Genomic DNA, 22930 nt, shown 5'->3' with positions numbered 1-22930 from the left:
GAAAATCTTGATTACTGCAATATATTTAAGAGCTTTTTGAGCTGTTGTGGATTTAAAGTGCACACAAAGTGCTGTAATCACCAAGGACAATTCTTCCTGTCTCAGTTACTTTCATCATCCACACCCTTGATACTTAATCCACTGATTTCGCACGGCTTTTTTTGTGGTGAGCATGTCTGTGTAAATAAACAGGTTCTGTGCTGAGAAGAAACCCCACCCTGTCTTTGAGCCGTGCAGCTAATGACTGTCATGCTCTCTGATTTACGAGTTTTATCTCCACCCTGCTCCTCTGGGGCTGGAAAACTTTATAGAAGAATGCTACTAAGCTCAAAACAAAAACAGAAATAGCAAGGCAGCACTGGTGTCCATGTTCCTTCAGCAGAGGAACAGCACAGCGTGTGGTTTTTGTGTGAATCTGCTCAGCATTGAAGCAGCAAACACTGTTGACATCCAGCAGATGAAAACTTGTGCCAGAAAAGATGAAGAAGATTCGACGTTGGAGCACCCAAAGTTTTTGTCAACATGTTCCATACAAAATGCATGCAAACTGTATGTGCAGAGTAGTTTAAAAACAGCCCTGCAGAACAGGAATGGAGTCTAAGCCTAAGCTCTGACAGCATGAAGACACTGAGCCGTCTCAAGATTTCATACCGGCGCAATTAAAACCATCACTGCTGAGTGAAGGCAGAGGTTTCAAGTTGCAATCTTGACGCTTCAGGCTCCGTTTTCTGTGCTGCTGCATGGTTTGAACTGTCTGCAGTTGGGTTTGTAGCACTATTTGTGCTTATCCTGACACCTGGCAGCTTTTTACCTACAGCTTGTCTGTGTTTTCTAACATTTTTGTCCTGTGTTGGCTCATTTTTGCTGGAAAGTCACACAGACCAGACAAAAACTCTGAGATTCTTGAAGAATCTAAATATTAGACATGTATTGAAAAAAATGTAAAGAAAACGGAAACCATAAGCACTTAAAGAGGCATTGCCGTGAAAATTGTGTTTTGCGTGTTTTTAACATGTTCATTTTTTTTCCAATGATGAAGGACAGCTTAAAATCGCATTTCTGAGTATTTCTATATATAATTAAATTGTTTTTAATTCAGGAGCAGATGAAAAAATGCAATTTAAAAATGCGTTGGCCACAAGCTCCCTGCTCTGCTCCATTCTGATGCATCCACTTGCAGACAAATAGATCCATGAACGTCTTTGTTCTCCTTACTGGAGCTGGGATCTGCATCAGAACTGTACGGCTGGATAGCTCCAATATTGTTCGGCATTTTGGTTGCAGCTGCAATGTTAGGTTTGGGTTGTAAGGTAATGTAAGCTAGCAGGAGGGCATGTTAACAGAAAGCTTTTAGCAATGGGGAGAGGAAGGAGGGCAGTGTAGGATGGTCCTTAAGGGCTGGTAGATCTTGAGGACCAGGATTGGCCAGCCCTGATTTAAATCATAAAGGGAGAATTTTTACAGTTGCCTAAATTTCCTGACATCAAACTGAGCGGCTTGTATCATCGCTGAGGCAGCACAGTGGGAACCTCTCACTTTACACAATTGTATCAAGCAGACTCTGCCTCCATTTCTGTGGATTTCAGCCCGACCAATTGATAGCCTCTCACTGTCTGCAGGAAGTCTCGTTGACGCACTTCCATCCTTAAATAATAAAAAAGGGGAAAGAGAGGCAAACAGATTAACTTGAGCTTAAAAACATATAGATCAAAACGGTAGAGGTTGGGCTATCTGACTAGAGAACAACAGATTAGACTTATTTCTGCAGTAGCAGTTGGAAAGAGATGCTTTATGGTTCAGCTGTCTCACCTGTTGCAGGTGCTTTAGGTGTGCTGTGCTCCACTGGAAGTAGCTAGTAACAGAAGCAGGTGATAAAACGAAAGAGAAGTTGTCGTTTGTTAATTTTTGATTGTGTTGTTGTTCTGGAGCATGGCATAAAATGGGAAAAACAAATTAAAATGTGTGCCCATCTCCTCCTGTGAACGGAGCATCTGCTCCTCCTTCTCCTGCATGGATGCTGTTCCATCCACATTCCTGCATCAGGAATGTTTATGCGTTTGTTGTCATGTGTGGGAGGGATGAATGGGTGGTGCTGGACTTGATGAGAAGCTGCAGATGTCTGCAGCGGTTAAATAGATGGATCTGTTTATGAGCCATGCCTGCGGTCTTCAGTGAGTGTTTCTGATTTTATTTTCGTAGGTTGCTGCTCAAAGCCGGCATCGACATGAACAGAGCCACCAAAGCAGGGACTTCTCTGCACGAGGCTGCCCTCTATGGCAAGACAGAAGTAGTGCGGCTGCTGCTTGATGTAATTACAGATGACATTGTTTCTGCTGCTTTTGGAAAACATGTTTTTGCATGAGAAGAAACATTTAAAAAGTCTATTTTTAATTAATGGGAGACACTGTAAGAGTGTTTTGCAAAGTCTCACTCTGTCCTTTTTTGGTTTGTGGACCCAGGCGGGCATCAACGTGAACGTGCGCAACACATACAACCAGACAGCTCTGGATATCGTCAACCAGTTCACCACCTCCACAGCCAGCAGGGAGATCAAGCAGCTGCTGAGAGGTGGGTAGATCCCTTAGAGGAGAAGCAGAATGTGATCTGTTCTGATGTTCTTTGGTCTTCCTTCTTGCAGAAGCATCAAGTTCTCTCCAAGTCAGAGCAGTGAAGGACTACTGGAACCTCCATGACCCTACTGCTCTCAACCTGCGGGCTGGAGACCTTGTTATGGTAGTTGCGAGGGGGGGGGGCTCCTCTGAGAAAGCAGTACTATAAAATCCAGCATGAGGATGATGTGACTCAGACTTGTGCGAGAGCAGGCCTGTTGTTAGGATTTGTGCAGGATGTTTTGGGGTAATTTTTTGTACCCAGAACATCAGAGAAACAGGCACAAACTTGCTTCTGACACACACTGTAAGCGCAATCTAAGCAGTGTGCATTTGCTTGTGTTGATGTTCCTTCTGCCGTGTATTCTGATATCTTTAGCTGTATAATTATTGTGTTCTAGATCCTTTTTAGAACTTTTTACATCAAGGTTTTCTTTACTCTTCTCAAGAAGACAGATCACGTTTTCCTGTTCAAATTCGCATTCGACTCATTCCAAGAAAAGCAGAAAGCATCACTGTTGGGATTTGGGATTATACTTTCGCTTTAGTTAACCAGCATCACCCTTAATTTTGTAGTTTTTGTGTGTCTGTTGTGTTCAGGAACAGTTACTGTTCTTTAATGAATGAATCTCTTGCCTTCTTTAAATTTTAAATCAGGTCCTTGAGCAGCATCCAGACGGCCGTTGGAAAGGCCACGTCCATGACACCCAGAGGGGGACGGATCGGGTGGGCTTCTTCCCTCCCTCAGTGGTGGAGGTTCTTAGCAGAAGAGCAGGTAAACATGTCAGCTTGAACACACAGAGATAAGTTACTTTTGGGCATATTTACAAAAATACTGTCCAAAAAAAGGCCATGACATGCTGTTTAAAGCCTGTCCATTCCTAGCCATGACAAGCCAAACCAGGACGTATCAAATGTTTCAGTTCCCCAACAAACCACTGGAGACAGAAGGGAGCAGATTCCAATTGCAAAAGCTATTTTATGTTAAAAAATCAGATTTTACATGAAAAATAAGCACATTTACAGTCTGGTTTCAAAGATCGTCTGGGTGATTTTTGCTTACCTCTCCACCAGCTTCACTGTTGAAGTTCTTTCACTACCGTAACTCTTCAAATGGCTACGCAATAAATGTAAATCCAGCGGATTCTGCAGCGGAGAAAAGCAGCTTTGTATTGATATGCAACACTTTACAGCAGGCGATCAACAGAAATCAGCTGATCTGTCGTGGAGAAAAGCAGCTTTGCGTATCGGTGCATAGCCGCTTTTCTCCTCGTCACAATCAGCTGATCCTGTAAATTGTTACAGTATGTTAAAAAGCATTTAAATGTCATCTGTGTTAAAAGTTTGATTTCCTATCCATGACAACTGTGATGGGTCATTTTTTAATATTATTTATTGTATTACAGCTCAAAACTATGCATGCTAAGGGGTGTGTCTTTTTGACTCAAACTTCATTTTGGGCCACCCAATGGTGTCAATGTTCCCCACTTCAGGCTTCATATCTACCATGCAGAGCCCATAAGGTGGCATCAGAGGGTATTGTTAGGGTCTTATATGTACCGCAGATGCGTTTTATGCAGCTGTAATTTTGATTCCGACAGCAGCAAGTGTGGTAAAGAGTCCCTTGACCGGACAGATCTAGATGCATGAACTTGAGTCTTCTTAAGGCTTCCGACAAGCCTCATTACACAGACACACAAACACAGTTACAGACAGAGATAAGCATTAATAGGATTACCATGGGCAGATTGTGAAGTGTCAGCTCAGCTCTGAAGCCCTCACAGCTGCTGCTGGGACTTCATGTGTGTGTGTGTGTGGGGGAGGGGGGGGGGTATGTGTGTGTGTGCGCGTTTGAGCTCAGTGATGACATGCGAGAGAGTTTGACTCCAAGTCTGACAGGCCATGAAGCGAACTCAGCTCTGCGTAATCTTCGGTACTGTATATGTGTGTGTGAGCTGTGTGTCAGTGTCAGCAACTGTGGACCAGCGGCACAAAGGAACTGTAAGCCCTCTCAGCGTCACTGTGATCCTAAAGTCCCATTCAGCAGCAGCTTCTTCTATAACTGCAAAACAGATTTACATTTTTTTCTCACTTGGGTCGTGTTGAATATGTTCTGTAAAAAATAGGATGAAAAAGTGCTAAAAGACTTGAAGAAATAGACTTCATGGAAGTTAAATCTGACCTTTGTTTTGATCAAAAACAAAATAAAACGACAATATTGGTCCACAGTGTTTAGCAAATACATCTTTAAAAACTTGCTGCTTCTAATGCATTTTCTTAACTTTCAAAGGGAGAGAGTTTATAAATGAGTGAAAGTTATTTTAAAAAGTTCCCAAAAGTGACCAGACAGTGTGCAAAAATTAAAATTAAAATTAAATGGATAAGTGGCCAGGATAGGCTCTGGCAGTCCTGTGACCCTGAAAGAATGAATAAATGAATAAATGAATAAATGAATGAATGAATGAATGAATGAATGAATGAATGAATGAATGAATGAATGAATGAATGAATGTAAGGATATCTCTTAGCAGGAGCTTTCTAGAGTCAATGTGAGATCATCTGATTGCGCGCTAAAGCTCAGCTGAAACAGTCAAGACAATTATCTGAGACACATTATCAAACCTACAAGAAAAATTATCCCAGTTTGGACTTTTAGTCCAGACCCAAGTCCGACTGAACCACTGCTGGGCCTAAAAGAGCTGATCAAACTCCCAAAATTGGCATTATATCAGTTATTAGATTGTTATAACATGTTGAAGTAAATCTCTCACACACTGACTGTATAAGAAAACTGGACTGAGCTCCCCTCCTCCCCGGCATTCCAAACAGGAAGTACCCGCTGGTTCCAAGTACCAAAAATCCCATAGACCTTTATAGAGAAATAAACAGCAATTATTTAGTCATTCTATTAGTCAGAATAACCATTCTTGCTAATTTTTAACATGTTCTTGCTTCATTTATTTATTTATTTTTAGTTATATAAGCTATAAACTGGCCAATCAGATGCTTCAATAAAAGTAGATGGTCTCTCGTCCAACGTTCAAAAGGTTTGATTGACAGATTTCAAGTGGTAGGGGTGTGGACTTCCAACAAGCTCACTCTTGATTGGTGCGAGTGGTTGCAATGAAAATGCTGACTCAGGCTGACTCGGATGATGGCGTCTGATCTGACTTCATTTGGTTGGAGCCGGAAGTAAATCATTTTCTACTGATGACATCACACTCACTTGGTCCAGTTCTCATGTACAGTCACCGCTCGCAGGAAACTGTCCTGGAACCTGACCCTGTTGCTACTAGAGATAAAGCCATGAGCTACTGAATCTTGGTGATCTGTGTTATCGCTCACATTTTGTTTTTTCATGTTTTGCTATGTGATGTCACACTAATGTTTGTCCTCCTATGTTGTACTTTTTGAACACAAATCCACTATAATCTGGTGTTTTTTCCACACACACATATAAGATTGCTTGGACCGTCCTCACTAGTGGAATCACTAAAAAGTCACAGCATTCAACAGTAACCATTGTTTTCACTCCTCATTTGGATGCTCATCAACAGCATCCATGCATGTGCCTGATCTTTTTTCTTTGCATGTGTCCCCCCCACCCACCTTCCCCCCCAACTCACCCAAACCACGTTTGCCTGACACCAGGGGGCGCTCTCTATCGCCAAGCTTCACTGCCTTTGCAGAGGCAGCACTTACCTGCCAGAGCTCCTCCCTCTGGTCCCGCCCCTCAGACTGAGGACTTGCACATCCTTGGTTATCACAGCACAGGTAGACACACACATGCACTCAACAACAGTACACCTTTTCTGCGTACATATAAAACAACACAAAAAAGAAAATGGATGAACATCCACTAACAGAATACTTCAAAGACGCCAGTGGTCACTTACCAACAGATGGAAAGGAATTACAAATATGTGCAGTAAGAAATATGTACAAAGAGATAAATCAACTGCAAATATGTGGGGAAAAAACACAACAAATGGATAGAAAATAACCACATGACCAATAAAACTGACTTTTTTTATTGGAAAAATACCACAAAGAGAAGCTATCAGCATAAAAAGCTCTGAACTGATCAAAACAAAGCAGAAAAAGACAAAAAAGTGCAAAATTACAAGAAAGAGGTGAATCAATACAAGTGTGAAGTGTGGCAAATCTCTGTTTCCTATTTTTTTTGCAGTAAATTTGTGGCCCACAGTAAATTTGCATTGCTGCACTCCACTACTTGTTTGCAGGGTGCAGCACCACCCTGTTGGTGTTGTAACAATTTTTTCAAAATAAACTCGAAGCCTTCCATGCATTCAGAAATGACTTGTGCAGAAAGAAGAGGCTTGACAAATGTTTAAAGTCCTACTCCAATCATCTTTTAAACGGTTTAAAAAAACATTCCTGGTGTTCTTTTTATGAGGATTTTGCCGTTTTTAGACAAAATCTAAAAACGTTTGTCGTTTTCTGGGACATACGGCAGAGCTTCATTAGCAATTCACCTCTGAGTTGTGTGTGGGACTGCTGGGGCGGAGTGACCCTTCTTCCACTTCCAGTCACCCATCTGTTTACGCGCTCCCCTGGTAGCTTACAGCCCCTCACACCCCTAACCTAACATTACGGGTTCAACAAAAATGGCGAACAGTATTGGAGCCATCCAGCCGTAGAATTTAGATCCAGATTCCAGCTCAGACGAGGAAAACAAAGACGTTCATGGATCTATTTGTCTGTAAGTGGATGCATCAGAATGGAGCAGAGCAGGAAGCTTGAGGCCAACATATTTTGTATGCAACATACGGTGTATATATATTAAACAGCATTGTCTTTATCTGCTCCTGATTTACACTGATTTGAATAAAGAAATACTCAGAAATGCAATTTTAGGTCAGTAAAATGCTATAAGAACATGTTCAAAACACTCAAAACCCCATTTTTATCAGCGTGGGTGTTTGAAATGATCACAGAGGTAGAAAACAGCTGCGGAAAAGAAAGTTTACCCTACTAAAACACTAAAAGTGATGCACATTAATAACAGATTTAACTCAATTGATTCTTTGCATGTGTTTGTTAAGATCTTTTCCTGTATTTCCCCCCAAACAACACCCTGAAGCCCCCCCTTGGCCACTGACAGTGTGGTAGCAGAGCCCAGCGGTTTGGTGTGTGGTCCAGGGAGGATGTGTCTAAAGTGTGTGTGTTTGTTAGGTGTTCCACCTGGCAGTCAGCTCTCAGCCCCCACTAGCCCCCCTCAGGACATTTGGGTCCTCAGGAGCTCTCCCACTGGTAAGAGTGTGTGGCCCTGACACCTAACCGCCCCCCATCCTGAGTGAACCCTGTTGTTCTGCTGCAGCAGACCTTTTAAGGGAAGCTTTTTTATCCCCCCAACTTTATCCTTCTCTATCCCAAAGCCCTGACCTTACCTCCACCCAGAATATCCCTCCGTCCCCCCACCCTCACTAATCCAGCAGACATAACCATTGTTTTCTTGCAGCAGGACGTGAAGGCGAGTGAGCAGCATGACTGGAGTGACTTCTCTGACCCTCCACAGTCTTGTTTCTCTGCACAAAACCACAACAAAACCAATCATCCACAAAAACCAGCTTTAGCAATGAGGCTCATTTTAACAGGAATCTTTTCTGCAAACCAAAAAACTAACATCAGTTAATGTGCTCCCAAGAACCAGAGCCGGGTTCTGACGGTTTCAGCGCAGCATTAAAGCTCACTGCTGTTTTTGGTAACAGAATAGAAAAAAACACTGAAATCTGTAAGAACAAGTTCTGATTTCAGGATTTAAATGGACTTTTTTTACTGTTAAGAAAAACACAAAGCTACTATAGTTTATAAGGACAGGAAATGCAATAAGCATTCATTTTTTCGGGCACAATCTGAGCTTTCATGCTAAGCTGAAACAAATGATTCCAATGCTAAAGCTAAATCTGAAAAGCAGATCTGCTCAGGCTGAAACCGGATTATTTCTCGCTTAAAAATCTCTCTCAAACACAGAAGAATGAATTTTTCCCCTCGTCAGGTGACAGAAACAGTGTCGGCAGCACCGGCAGTGTGGGCAGCAGCCGCAGCGCTGGCAGTGGACAGAGCTCAGAGAGCGGCCACAAGCAAAACGGGACCCACAGTCGCCCAAACGACGACTCTGGCAAGGTGTGGGAGCAATTAGAACAACTTAATTTCACGAGAAATGATGAAGAACAGGTTTTTTACGGGATGTAGTGTAATGTAGCAATAAGTAAAAGTGTTGTTGTCTGTCAAATTGCTGCAGATCTATGTGTCACTGTTCTGAGAGAAAACAGGAAAATTGATTGTTTGTTTTTTGTTTGTAGTTGTCTCCCTCTGCTGGAGAAAAAGGAGAACGCATCTGCATCACTGTAGCAGACCAGAGCAAGCATGCAGATGGGTCGACAGGTTAGTCACAGAACACCTCTGTCTCTGTGGTACCTAGGTTTTTTCAACGTCTGATTATTTGTTATTATTTAAACTGTATAAGTCCCCTCTGGGAAACACTTCCCTCTTTACTGATCATAGTGGTAGTTTTCCTGTAAAATTAAACATTTTGATTTCCATAAATTACTTTTGCTTTCCAAAATGTTTTTTTCTTTTTTACGTCGAGTGGTTTGTTGACATGGTTTGACCTTCAGGGCCACCGTACCGTCCTGACTGTCTACAGCTCTTGATAAGAATAGGTTTTATAATATTTTTTTGCCTTTTATTAACACAACACAGAGCTATGGTCAGAAGATGAGCCTGAAGACTCTATGTGGAAAGTGACGTTTTTTTATTTATTTATTTGAATGTGACTTTGTTTATTTTAGGTAGTTTCTTCCAAGATTATATGTTAGCTTTTTCTCAGATATGTTTCAACAATTGTTACTTAAAATTCTGAAAGTAAATGTGAACAATAGATACATTTTGAGTCAAGATGTGACACTGAGACGTTAACAAACAAAGAACAAAAACAGAGTAATTGTTACACTGTTTCTCCATTCTGCTGATGAAATGATTTCCTGTATTGCAGGAATGAGAGTAAAATGATGGAGTTGGTTGATTTGCTTCTGCTTCAGTTTGTTTTTATTGCCTTTAGTCTGACAGGAAATGAGAGGGGCAATAACGGATTTTTCCCCATCTATGCACCTAAACCTAAAAAAAACTTTTTGGCACAGACTCACAAAAAATGTGCTGTCGGTTGCATGTTAGGAGTCTAAATGTCTAAAGGAGAAGACCGACCTGAGGCTGATAAAGAAGGAGGGAGAGGAGGGATGAAGGGGTGGAGGGAAAAGAAAAACATATCAGTTTGAGAAAAGAGGAGGAGAGCCGTAGTTTGAGAAGGCAGTAGAGCAGATTTGTCTGCATGGAGGTCAGACAGAAGAGAGGATGACATGCCGGGCGTCAGGAGCTTTGCAGCATTCCTTCCTTCAGGAAGGTAAGACGCTTGCTCTAATTTTCTCAAAATGTATTGCTTTAGAGCTTGTTTCATTCAGAAAAAAAACCCAATATTTGCCATCTTTTCATAGAATTTAAAAAAGAACACACTTTGATCTTTTTTCCGAAGATCAGGTGATAAGATTATGAGTAAAGTCCCAAGTCAAATACCTGTCCTCCAGGTGCTGTTTTTACTCCCCTGAACTCAGTTACAAAGAGGAAAAAGAGGTCAAACAGGTTTGTCTTCAGATGATTCAGACAAAAAGGAACTTTTTGTTAATACGTTTTGATAGCTAAACATGCGGTTTGTGAGAGATTCATGTGGAAACTGAAGAAAACAAAGCTTAACATTTCCCACTACATGCAAAGAGTCAAAGGGGGGGGGGGGGGGGTGTTGGCAGGGGGGAGGCACATTCCTCTGAGATCTGTGGCAATAAGTGAGAGATGAGCCAGGAGTTGAGTCAGATCAGGGAGAGAGCTGGGAGAGCTGCAGGGATTAGACGGATGCGAACGCACAAGCGCTTGTTGCTCAAACGTCGTGTTCCAGGCTCCAGAGTTTCACAAGCGGAGGCGGCCGTCTTTCAGGACTGATGATGTGTGTTTTTCAGGTGGTTCCCGCCGCCCGGTCAACAGCTCTGCCCATAAAGGCTTTGTCAGACCAGAGCAGCTGTTTGAGGGCAAGGTGAGCGCAAAACAAAAGCGTTATGCAAGTTTGAGTGTTTGTTACCAAGTTTCAGCATTCTGTTCGTTCCTGTTGTTTCATTAGGACTCTGAAGCCATCTACCAGTGGTTGTCTGAGTTCCAGTTGGAGCAGTACACCTCCAACTTTATCAAAGCCGGCTACGATGTGCCCACCATCAGCAGGATGACCCCTGAGGTGGGTTTCCCCTCCAGATACATCTGTTATTTCCTTAAAAAAAGGACACCAAGCAACACATGAAAGGATAAATAGATTTATTATCTATTGTTCCAAGTACCACAGAAGCTATTTTCTTCAAAGAAATGCCACAAAAAGCAGAAACATTTTGTCAGAAATGTTGGTTTAAAGCTTTAAAAAAGAGGAAAACTAGTTGTTAAGTGTAAGTGTAAGTGGCAGCCTCTCTGCATCCTGGGCAGGGATGTGGAAGTGGTGGGGGAGTACAAATACCTGAGAGTGACTATCGACAACAGACTGAGCTGGAGGAGCCACAGTACTGCTGTATACAGAAAGACTACTTCCTAAGGAAGCTGAGGTCCTTTATTGTGTGCAGCAAGATGCTGGAGATCTTCTACCAGCCTGTGGTGGTCAGCACCTTGTTCTCCTCTGTGGTCTGCTGGGAAAGCAGCATTGCAGTCAGTGACACCAACAGACTGACGACGCTGATCAGGAAGGCCGGTTCTGTCATTGGCTGCAAACTGGAAATGGATAAGGTCACTGAACAAGATCTTATCCATCATGGACAACCCAGACCATCCTCTCCACCCTGTTCTGGACAGGAGCTCCTTCTCTAGGAGGCTCAGACAGCTCCACTCCAAAACTGTCCGATACCGGAAATCCTTCATACCAAATACAATTCAACACAATAACTCACAGTGTAGCAGATAACTTTTGCACATTTTTGGACATTTTGCACATTGTTACTTGTTTACCTGTTTGTAAATAGTCTTTAAATTATACCGCCTTATTTGTTGACATTTGTGCTACATTTTTGTTTTTTACATTATTCTATATTCTCTTATGTTTACTGCTATGGAAACGCACACATTTCCCAGATGTGGGATCATTAAAGTTCTTCTGATTCTGATAAAACACTGCTTTAGATAGTGATCAGCACTATATCTAAGCCCTACTTCAGTCTTATTTTATTCCAAACAAACTGCTCTTCGAAAGCAGACCGGTACCAGGCTGTGGGAAAGTTGTTACTGGGTTACAGAGAAAAAAGAGCCGACCTACATTTTTCCAGTTTATTTATAACCTGATTCTGAAGGAAAACTGCTTGGTTTTCCCCATCACATCCAACTCATTCTTGATGCATATCAAAAATACATCCACTACTTTCTCAAAGCGGCTGGGTTAGGAAATCCCTAAGCAAGCAAAGGTACCAAAAACAAACATATTTGGAAAGTTTCTTTTGGCAGAGATCAAGCAAAAGAAGGGCCGTCCACCTTATAATAAAAGAAAGCTGCATTTAAGAGATAAAAACCGGGATTCTTTACTCCAAATGTGGATTTATTGGATTTTTTTTTTGCAACATTTGGTCCCCCACACCATAATAATCATGCATAATGTTTTGAGGATTCTGCTAATAAGGTTTTTCAAAAGGTGGATTCACGATTTCTGTGGATTTCTGTTTAGATTTAGAAAATGCCTGTTTTAGTGACCATTTTTTTTTGTATTTATCCATCACACCTTTAAAGTCAGACAAGGCTGGTGTTCAGGAATAATCTATATCATATTTAAATGGTCATACATAAAATCTAGAGTACAAATAAAGTTAAAAGCAGCTGAGTATGTTTTCCAGAGGATGAAGATAAACTTTACCCTTAAGAGTTAAGAGAAACTGGAAGCTAAAAGCAAAAACAATGGAGCCCACTTCAGCCTCGTCCACACCGGTTCATGAAAAGTGACCTGAAAACAGTTGAGAACCACTGATTTAAAGAACATGAATGTCGTTAATGTTTGGAAATCAAACCCTTTGGCATGTTGTTAATGTGTACATTCACAAATGTCTATTCGAATTGCAAAAAGGTTTGCAAAAGGGCAACATAATTGTACAAGTGTGTCACAGAGTTTACAGAGGAAAGGGATCCATGCTAAAGGGATCTTGTGTTTGGGATGCACACACAATCCTCTGAATACACACAATTTGTGAAAGATCCTTTTTCTGCTTCAGTTGTAAATGAGAATTTTGCAAAAAACCCAACACAAAGTTGGGGTTTTTCTCTTATGACATCACAACATCTGCAGTTTCGTTTGTAGTAAAGCGTTTGAGAATCTCCACAGACACATAAACAGAAGTTAGTATAGGTTTGGATCTCTATCTGAATGGTTTTAAGTTGTTTTGTGTTTCTTAAAATGCAACACAAAGAGAACTGTGCTCATCAATTTTTTTTTAGTTTAGTTACATTTTGAGAAATACAAGTTTTATCTCTGTATGTATTTATTTCTTTTCTTTTTGACTGGTTACTCAGGATCTCACAGCCATCGGTGTGACCAAGCCGGGCCACAGGAAGAAGATCTCCATGGAGATCAGCAAACTGAGCATTCCAGAGTGGCTTCCAGATTACATTCCTGTAAAAAGTCCTGCATCCCATTCTGCTGCTCTCCTTGTCAGAGTTTAGGGGAGCTGAAACCTTCTGTCTGTTTGCTGTTTCAGTCGGACTTGGGGGAGTGGCTTAATGTGATTGGACTACCTCAGTACCAAAAAAGATTGTGTGAAAACGGCTATGACGCCATCGCAATAGTCAAGGACATCACCTGGGAGGACCTGCAGGAGATAGGAATCACTAAACTGGGTGAGAAGTTGGATCAGGATTCTGTGAAGACTACAGTATTTTTGGTGACACATGTCACATGACCATGAAAGATTACATTTAAATAGTTGGTAATAGGCGATGACATCATGGCTGAGGTTCACTGTAGAATATAGCAAGGACAGCTTAAGACTTGAGACAAGAAGAACTCTGTTCTTTAATGAAAAAGATAGTCAGACAGCAACATATAAGAACAGTTCCATGGTGAAACACGGGGGTGGACGTATCATGTTAAGATTTTTTGTTTGGTTTAAGGTTTAGCAAAACTTGTTCATGTGCATAAAATGCTGTCAAACATAAACATGTTGCTATTCTGTCTCTAGTTTGACATCTGTTCCTTAACTAAAAACAACAATCTGCTTTGAAATCCGTCTCAGTCAGGTTCCAACTTGAAAAACCAGGAGATATGAATCATCAGTTTAAGCGTAAAAAAGGTTCACTTGGTTTGTTAATCTTTGATTATAGATTTCCTAATTTACCTTAATTCTTGTTCTTTGGGGCAAATTGCGTGGGGCAAATCTGCAAGCGGTTTATTCAGTGAATTAGTATCAAATGGGGCAGAGGCAGATAGAGAAGAAGCAGGGTGGTATATTATGAGGTCCAGACATCCCTGTTAAAACATATCTATAAAGGGAAGAATTTCTGTCAAAAAGTTGGTGTGTTGTAAAACATCACAACTTAAAAGAGAGAAGATAAAGATACACAGAAATGGCTGAGGTCTCTAATGAGAAAAACGACAGAACATCCTTCCACTGTTACTTTTTTCATAGACATCACAGGTTGTTAAAAACACGACCAACACTATTCTTTTCTATAACAGAATCTAATTCTTGATCCTTTTTTTTTTTACTTAACCTTATCTGAGCAACACTACCACCATGTGGTCAGAAGCAGCTATAAAAGAACCAAAATGATCCTACAGAAAATAATTATAACTCTTAAAACTCAAACTCTGTTTACATTTCCAACCACACAAAAGAAGGATTCAGTGTTCCCTCCTTCATCACAGGGGGTACATTCTAAAAATAACCTGCAACAGGGGAAATCTGAGAAGATTCTAGACGTTTTGAGGCTGGAAATTTCTCAGACAGACGTGAACATTTTCACACTTTTCTGACTTCTTTAAACTCTCAAAGTTCAAACTTTAAAAAGAAAAATACACCCAGAATTATGGAATGAAGACAAAGATCTAACTTGAGATAGAAGATTTAAGTAAATGTGGCGAGCTGACTGCATTCTGTTTTGGCACCTACTTTGCATTAATGTTCTACATTTACCCTGTGACCCTCAAAACATTTACAGCAATTCAAACAATCAGTTAGTGCATTGTTTTACGATTGTTGCAGCAAATTATAGTGGATTGTATTTTATATCATTGGGGACCATTTCTTTTGTAATTTCCTGGATTGGAGTGCTTTAAGAGTCCACTGAAAAAAGCTCTGATGATTTGATCTGAGTTGTAATACCTGATGTCACCACTAGGCCTCCATACAGGTGTAAACAGTTTGATCCTGTAACGCTGAAGCTCTTTTGTGTTTCAGGCCATCAGAAGAAGCTGATGGTAGCCGTGAAGCGGCTGAGCGACCTGCAGCGCTCCCGTAACATCAGTGACATCGCTGCAGGCAGAGGTGGCAGGCGAAAGCCCTCCGCCCCTCTGGAGCTGGTGGCCATCGAACACAATGTGGCGAACCCCCACAACCCTCACATGCAGACGGATGGTCCGGCCAACAACTGCTGCTCCTCTCCACGCACACCCAGAGCCCTCCTGTCCTTCCAGGACAGCGAGCTGAGCACTGAGCTGCAGAGTGCCATGATGGGCAGGATGGGGGGTGTGGCCTCTGAGGCTTTTGGCATCAGGGGTGTGGCCTCTGCTGCAATTTTGGCTGCCATGTCAGTCAGCCAGGAGAGCATCAGCAAGCGCTCACGGGGCTCCGGGAATTCTGGAAACTCTGGACATTGTCAAGACCATTCGTCAGGTTCATCCCGCCGGTGCGAGGAGGGCAGCGGCAGATGTGAGGGTGAAGAGGCCGGGCGTATAAAAAAAGGAAGTCCCGGAGGGGGGAATCGGCTTATGCCCACTGAGATGCCTGAGCACCAATGTTGGTCTGCTGTCTCGAACAAGCTGCCTTTCTCCACGGCGACACCTCCCCTCACCCCGAGCAAGATGCCCCGCTTTGCCTACCCGGCTGTTCCTAGCAAAACCAACCAGCTGCAGTCCCCAAACCGCCTGGCCCCCGCTCCCCCCTCATCGCCATCCCCTCAGCGCTCCCCCACCAAGAAGGCCCCAGCAGTCCAGCAGGTTCAGACAGGACTAAACGGCAGCAGCCAGAGAGCACTTTTTATGCCTCTGCCCGGAGCAGGTTCTGCCCCCCCCGCACAGCCCCCAGTAGAGCTGGAGTCACAGAAGAAGCGCACCCAGAGCCTGACTCGCTATGCTCTGTCCGACGGAGAGCCCGATGAAGATGAGGACCCCGCTCTTTCCCGCTCCTCTGCCTCCCCCAGTGCCATGCCGTCCTACGCCACCCTGTCCCGCAGAACGCCGCGCGCCCCCGCAACCCAGCGCCACATCAATCGCAGCCACTCCTTTGCTGTGCGCTCTCGACACAAAGGTCCACCTCCACCCCCTCCCAAGAGGATGAGCTCCGTCTGCAGCAGTCCCTCACACCAACAGAGAAACACCAGCGTGGGGGAGGTGGAGAGCACCGGCAGTGTGAGGAGCATCGCCGCCAAGTTAGAGGGCAGCAGCCCCTCCAGGAGGATTGATATTCCACCCCCCCATATGCCTGGCTCACCTGTTTTCAGCCCTGTTTCATCTGGTTTCTCACATGGATTCCCCCCCAACGGCGTCCCGCACTTCCAGCCTCCTCCTGCTCTGAGTTTGAGGAGAAATGATGGAGGCGCTGACAGACAGGAAGTGACATCTGAGGAGGAACGGGTCAGGAAGAACCAGAAGGAATCCAGGACTCCTTCTGCTTCTTCTGCACCGCAGAGGCAGGTGTCCGGAGAGCATCTGCCGTTCGCTGAGGAGGGCAACCTCACCATCAAACAGCGACCCAGAATGGCTTCCACCAGCCAGGCCCCCCCTGACATCAGCAGCCCATCAGAGGGCGCAGCGCAGACCCCCAACAGCCTGGAGCTTCCGGAGTTTAACCTGAAGGAGTCTGACACGGTCAAAAGACGACACAAACCCAAAGATGCCTCGACCCCCCCAGAGACCTGCACCAGGGACGACATCCACCCCCAAAATAACTGCAGCTACACGCATCATGGGGCCAGGGCCGCCAACGGAGAAGAGGATCACCGGCCAGAAAAAGTTTTCCTGAGGTTTGGTTCCATAGGCAAAGGCCCAAAGCCTCCTGTGTCCTCAAAGCCCTCCAGTCCTTTAAGACAAAGCCCCAACACAGGACCAACCAGCCCCCAAAATGCTGCCCCCTCAGTGCGAGCGGGGCCACAGATGACCATTCCAAAACTCACCAGTGCACAGATTCACACTGTGTCCTCACATCATGGGGGGAATATTCACCTCCCCAGCCCTAAACCCGTCAGACACCCGCCGATGGTCACGCCCAAACCGGAGAGCCCGCAGACCACATCGAGGCTGCTTCAGCCCTGCACGCCACCGACGCCACGAAGAGGTAAACGTTAAGATTCAGTGAGCGCCTGAAATGTTGAAGACATGACCGACGTTTCTGTATGTTGCACCAAGCATGGTGGTAGAGGGGCATGGTTTGGGCTTCTCATAGCTTTTCATCTATGTCCTGTAAAATTATTTAAACTGAGTGAGTTCATTCATAAAATAACCCACACAGGCCCTTTTTTTGTTCTCAGGACCAAAGCTCAGTACAGCTCACACTCTGTCTTTAACGGCTCCACCGTCCCCGTCGCTGCCGCCATGCTCTCTGCCGCCGGCGCCGTCTGCGCAGGCAGGAAAAGCTGCAGCCGCTCTGGACGGTGTGGCCGGTCTGGAGGTTCTGGCTCAGAAGAGGCTTGAGCAGACCAGCACGTCACTGGAGGCTGCTCTCAAAGTGGTGGAGAACAAGCTGGCCCAGGGGAGCTGTGTGGACGGGTACGGGTCTCCTGCATCCATCACCATCACTCCATCCTTTCACAGAAAACCTTTCCAACTTCTTGGGTCTGATAGTTAATCTGGGATGATGACATAGTCAGAAAATCAGGCAGCTTCTTAAGCTGCTTTCTGAAGAGCAACGTTTCAAGACAGAATTTCCTAGATTTTTAAATGTTTGAGGCGCAGCCAACTGGCCTGTATTATAATATTTAATCATTTTAAATGCAAATTAACTATTTAATAAAAATATTTATTGAAATGGGATAGATTTTAATTTTGTTCGTAACGAACAAAATTAAATGTAAATACATTTTTACCCAAATTACTAGGAATTTCATATTTCAGGACCAGAAATAAATTAAAGAAAAAGTCTGTTTGGAAAATAAAACGTTATCAACATTAAATCTGAATGTTATTCACAATGAAATGCACACCCTAAACGTCTACATTTAAATCATGTGAATGCGAAAGTAACACCATTAGTTTTCTCATTCAGAAGTGAGAACCAGTGTGGTTTTCTGGGCTGCGAAGGACAGTTAGCCACACGTTTACAACGGCTTCTAACACAATGCAGCCAATCACAAACAAGAAGTTGTTTTCCTTAGAAAAAGCTGGGGGCCGTATATGATTGATCCGATGACAGGAGCCTGGGACCCGGTAGAAATGTAACCGCAGGGCGAACCACATTTGGCCCACATGCTGGACTTTGGCCATTTCTGCTTTAAAGGACATGTCAGCGGCGACGCCTTACTAACATGTGCTCTTTGACCTACCAGACATCTTTGGCCGTTTACGCGATCAGCGTGAATTGAAGCTGTATAAACCTGGCTTTGCATGTTGGCTTTGCAACTATATGCAACACTTTACTAACCTAAAGTGTTGCAAAACGACACAAAACTGCTTTTCCCTGCAACAGAATATACTGGGCGTAAACAGTTGAAGAACACCGTACATCTTCCAGTAGGAGCCCCGGTGTTTATTCCAAACATTTGGCAGCCAGTCCAGCGTTTATTAGAGATGGACATCTATTGGAAACCGGTGTTTATTCCATCACAGACAGAACGCTGACGGCTAATTCCCTGTGCGGTTAAATATAGTCACAAAATACAGAAAACAACCAGATGAATGTTTCAGGATTCATTGAAATGATGAGAACATTGTATTATGTTCTGATTAACTCTGGCTGTAAACGTTTCTTTTCTCTTTGAAGCATCAATCTCTGTATCAAAAATCTTTTTCACTTTCAAGTGGATCATTTTCCTATAGACACGTTTCCGTCTTTGCTCAATAATCCAGTACAAACCAGTTCTTTTAACTTGTCGCTCGCCACCGTTTGCTTGTTGCTCCTTTTCCCGCAGGCGTTTTGATAATATCACTCATCTGCTTGCGCCATTCTCTGATACGTTTGTGGGGTGGGGGGTGGTAGAGACCGGTCACTATTGGAAGATATGTGGAAGTCAAAAATAATGTCAACACTGGAGCTAAAGCTCAGATGTAAAATGATTTATTGAACCTTTTAACACCTGCGCCTTAGGTCTTTGAATTCCCGTAACTCTTTAACCGTTGATCTAATTAACAGCATTCCAGCAGAAGGATTCTGTCGAGCAGAAGGCCGATATGAAAAGCCGCCTTTCTCTGCGTCAGAATCAGCTGATTCACATTGATCACAAAAACAGTTCATGAGGTACGCCATGTCAAAGAGCGTGTATCATTTAGATGTGGCCGGCGACAGCTAAGGCTTTGTAGGAGCGCTTTAATGCAGCAGATCTGAAAGAAAAACAGCTTGAGAAGCCTGCACAGAAACAGTCTAGCAGAAATGTATGCCTGTGTGTGCATTGGGCTATGCATGGACGTCACAACATCTGTGCAGAGCCTGAGACCCCCCCCCCCTTCATGTGGCTCCTGACACATTCAGATGCAGCAAATCTCAGTTTCCACGATCGTCTGCTCTCTTTGTGTGTTGAGGGTCAGAGTTGACCTCAGTTTTCTTTTCCTTTAGCCCCGGCTCAGTAAAGGCTGCAGGGAACATTCTGGACGACATCGGGAGCATGTTTGACGACTTGGCCGACCAGCTGGACGCCATGCTGGAGTGACAGGACGTCGTCTCCTCAGAGTGTGGATTTTAGGAACGTGAGCGCTCCAGATGCTGGGACTGCATCTGGATGAACTCCTGCTGCGTTAAAGGGAACAGTTGTGTTACGTGTGTGTGTTTGTGTAGAGCTATGAGCAGACTGACAATACATCTACTTTGTTGTTTGAACAGAGCAGAGTGAGGACCTGTACAGAAGCATTTTTCTGTCCGTACATGTTTTGCTATTAGTTTGTAAAGCAGCATTGATGAATCTGACGCAGCAGTTTTTATAAAAGTGTGTTCTCCACACTGATTCCAGACCACATCACCACCATGATTATTATTACTGAGGTGTCTATTAGAGCATTTTTTAACTACTGAACTCACTGTGTAGAATATTTATTTTTTGCTTATAACAGATTTTTTAAAGACAAATATTTTATGAAACCCAAAGACTTTTTTTCACTGTGTTTCCCTCAGAATTGAAGACGAAGCGGCATCTCTACGTTTATATTTGCTAAGCCAAATCTCAGGTGATTTAAAGGGAACGAGGACTAAAAAAAGTTGTTCATTTGGGACCCTGAGATGGACTCCAGGTGTCTGACAACACGTCTGTCTGTCTTTTGTGTTTCTGTGCTTCCCAAAAGCTGGGTTTGTTTTTGCTCCTGTTGCACTTTTTCGCTCTGGGTTGGGAAGCGTCTCCTCTGGGAGAGCGTCCTGTTTCATGGAGACCACAGAAGAACCTCCTTTGAGAACGGACTCTTCAGACGGGTTTGAACCAAAACACTGTTTTGCACTGCAGCTTTGTGTCCCGATTTCATGTTTGTCATGGTTAATTTATGCCACACGCATGTCTTTCAGAAGTATCATTAAAAGGAACGTTTGTATTGCAGTTTAGGTTTCATTATTTCCAGAATACAAGAAGAATTATATATTTTTGGTTTTTGGGTCTGATTTGAACAAAAGCCTTCTTGATAAAAAGAAAACACTGCAGAATGTAGGTAGTGCAAATTTTCATCTTCTTTTAACACTTTTTTTTTAAAATGTAGTCCCCTTAAAAAAAAAAAAATCAAGTTTTTCTTTTAAATTCTAGTGTTTTTTCTTCAAAGATGAAAAAGTTCAGCTCAAAACACCAACAAGTTTTAAGGAATAGAGCAGATATTTAAATAAAATGGAACATTTTTGTTTGTGATATTGATATTATTAACCTCCTTGTGTGTAAAACAGATCCAAAAACAGCATGACATCATGAGAGATGATGAGGATGAGGGGGAACGTTTGAGCTTCACCTTTGGCAAAAGGAGCTGCTCCATCCAAAGCAGTTCAGCAAAAGGAGCTATATAAAATACATTTACATTCACATGGTTTAATGTTTTTTTAAATAAAAGAAAAAGTATCTTGAATCTTTGTGTGAATGTGTTAGGCAGAGGCTTTAATAAACTCTATGGGATTTTTTTGCCCCTCCCTGAAATGTACTCAATTTTCTTTTTTCTATAATTTTTTCCCTTTTAATTAATTGTGCAAAATAATCAAATCAAATCAAACTTTGGTATGGAGATGTGTCAGAAAACTACTTTCTAGAAATGACTAAAAGGATGGCGAACAGTACAGATTTTAAAACCACTGCTGTCCTTTTGTCCTTTTTTTTTCTAAAATTTGTATGCTGAACAATACCAAAGCAGGATTTGATCAGTGCTTGATTTAAGGCTAAATTATTTTTATAATTATGATACTTCTATTTATTTCAGTGTGTATTGTAGGTTTTTTTTCATTTAGAGCAGACTACGAATGGTTTGTCCATGTCTGAGCACGAAAACCCTCCTTTTGCTTTTAGGAGAAGTGATGCACAACTGTCGAGTTTTTATTTATTTTTTATTCTTTATTTATTCGAGTTCGGGAAACATTTGTTTGTTTAAAAGTGATTATTTCAACATTTGCCATGAAAGTTCGTAAAATCATAAAGGATATACTTTTATGAGCGGGGTTTTGTTTTTATTATATTTTTGTGGCATTTTAAATGTGAACATATTTTTTCTCTTTTGTCTCATTGGCCTCTGACATACAGCAGTGGTCTCATAGTTGTCATTACTGCTGCGTATTTGATATTTTTTCCCTTTAAACCGCCTGACATAACCAATGTGGCTTTCATACATCTGTTTTTTTGCGCTCTCAGGAGCTCATGGCGCTTAGCCTTGATTTCTGAGTGCGGATATTGCAGACAGGTTCTTACCTGTGATGGCCCATCCAGAAGTGTGTATCCCTCTGATTAATATGGTTATAGATCTTTACGCTAGACGTGTACCCAGAATGCCAACAGACACCCACCCAGTGTGGTTTTAAAATACTATTTCTGGATTTCTGGAAAGAAATTTTCCTTTCCAAAACATTTCATCTCTATTTTTGTTCACTTTTTTGGAATTGTGTTTAAGCTTCTGGAATTTGGTTTGGATTTCTAATTTATTTTTGCTTTTTTAATTGTCTTTTTGATCTTTAAAATGTTGAATGATTTATTGATATGATTTGTACTAAAGGGCCACCGTAGAAATGGAATATAAAGCTGCTCTCCTGATGGAGGTCAATGTGATTTACGATCAGAAAACACGATTCTAAGTGGCAAAGGGTTTATCAATGATGATTATGAACTTTCACTGGTGTAAACTCATTTTTTGTCTTGTTTGAAAAAAAATCTTTTTGAGGATGACACATGCCTCGAGACTTCAGAATCATTTGAAAAAGCTGTCAGACATGTCTCTACTTACGGAGCCCGTGACCTGACATGGATTAAAAAAATGTTTTTATTCCTTCCCACGAAATAATAATTCACGTGATAAATCATTCATAAACGCGGATGGGAGCAATACTTGGATTTACAGCAGATACCTTCACATTTCTGTCTGTGTTTAATTTTCATGACAATGCAGAGGTCGGATTTAGAGATGGGATTTATTTATTTTAAAAAGCTCTACAAAAGCATCGGTAATCACGTCTCCATGTCTGGGTTCATTCACATCCTGGAACGCTCTGCGTCCTGCAGCAAAAGCTGATTTCCGCCGCTACTTCTATGTTTCTGTGACCCACCTTAATTCAAGAGGGAAAAATAAGAGCAAGAATCAAACTAGGGGATCTATTTATATTTGCCTCCATGAAAATAAGAAAAATTTCATAAGATTTAGGATTCCCGAGCTGGCTGCTTCCCCAAATCACAGTGGCCCTCTGTCTGCCAGCCAGCCAGCTGCCCGGAGAAGCGAT

The 22930-nt window shown here is 42.5% G+C and overlaps 1 protein-coding gene across 8 annotated transcripts in view; it reads left to right on the top strand.

The window, feature by feature from the left end:
- LOC101167247 (caskin-2) overlaps positions 1–21656 on the top strand; it is a 76939-nt gene extending 55283 nt beyond the window's left edge. For 5 of the 8 annotated variants that reach the window (XM_023949354.1, XM_023949355.1, XM_023949353.1 and 2 more), the window contains 15 exons: positions 2200–2308; positions 2460–2568; positions 2639–2733; positions 3267–3384; positions 6261–6383; positions 7806–7883; positions 8629–8756; positions 8936–9017; positions 10640–10713; positions 10798–10908; positions 13203–13304; positions 13388–13526; positions 15086–17179; positions 17373–17610; positions 19610–21656. In XM_023949354.1, coding sequence (XP_023805122.1) covers positions 2200–2308; positions 2460–2568; positions 2639–2733; positions 3267–3384; positions 6261–6383; positions 7806–7883; positions 8629–8756; positions 8936–9017; positions 10640–10713; positions 10798–10908; positions 13203–13304; positions 13388–13526; positions 15086–17179; positions 17373–17610; positions 19610–19703 — 3694 coding nt within the window. In that variant the 3' untranslated portion in view covers positions 19704–21656. The remainder of the gene's footprint in view (positions 1–2199; positions 2309–2459; positions 2569–2638; positions 2734–3266; positions 3385–6260; positions 6384–7805; positions 7884–8628; positions 8757–8935; positions 9018–10639; positions 10714–10797; positions 10909–13202; positions 13305–13387; positions 13527–15085; positions 17180–17372; positions 17611–19609) is intronic. The other 3 variants (XM_023949357.1, XM_023949356.1, XM_023949358.1) reach the window with 3 other exon arrangements.
- The last annotated feature ends 1274 nt before the right edge of the window (positions 21657–22930 follow it).

Source organism: Oryzias latipes, chromosome 19 (genome assembly GCF_002234675.1).
Source record: "Oryzias latipes chromosome 19, ASM223467v1".
Classification (NCBI taxonomy): domain Eukaryota; kingdom Metazoa; phylum Chordata; class Actinopteri; order Beloniformes; family Adrianichthyidae; genus Oryzias; species Oryzias latipes.
The sequence above is the reverse complement of the archived record's forward strand: the minus strand, read 5'-3'. Positions and strand labels throughout refer to the sequence as shown.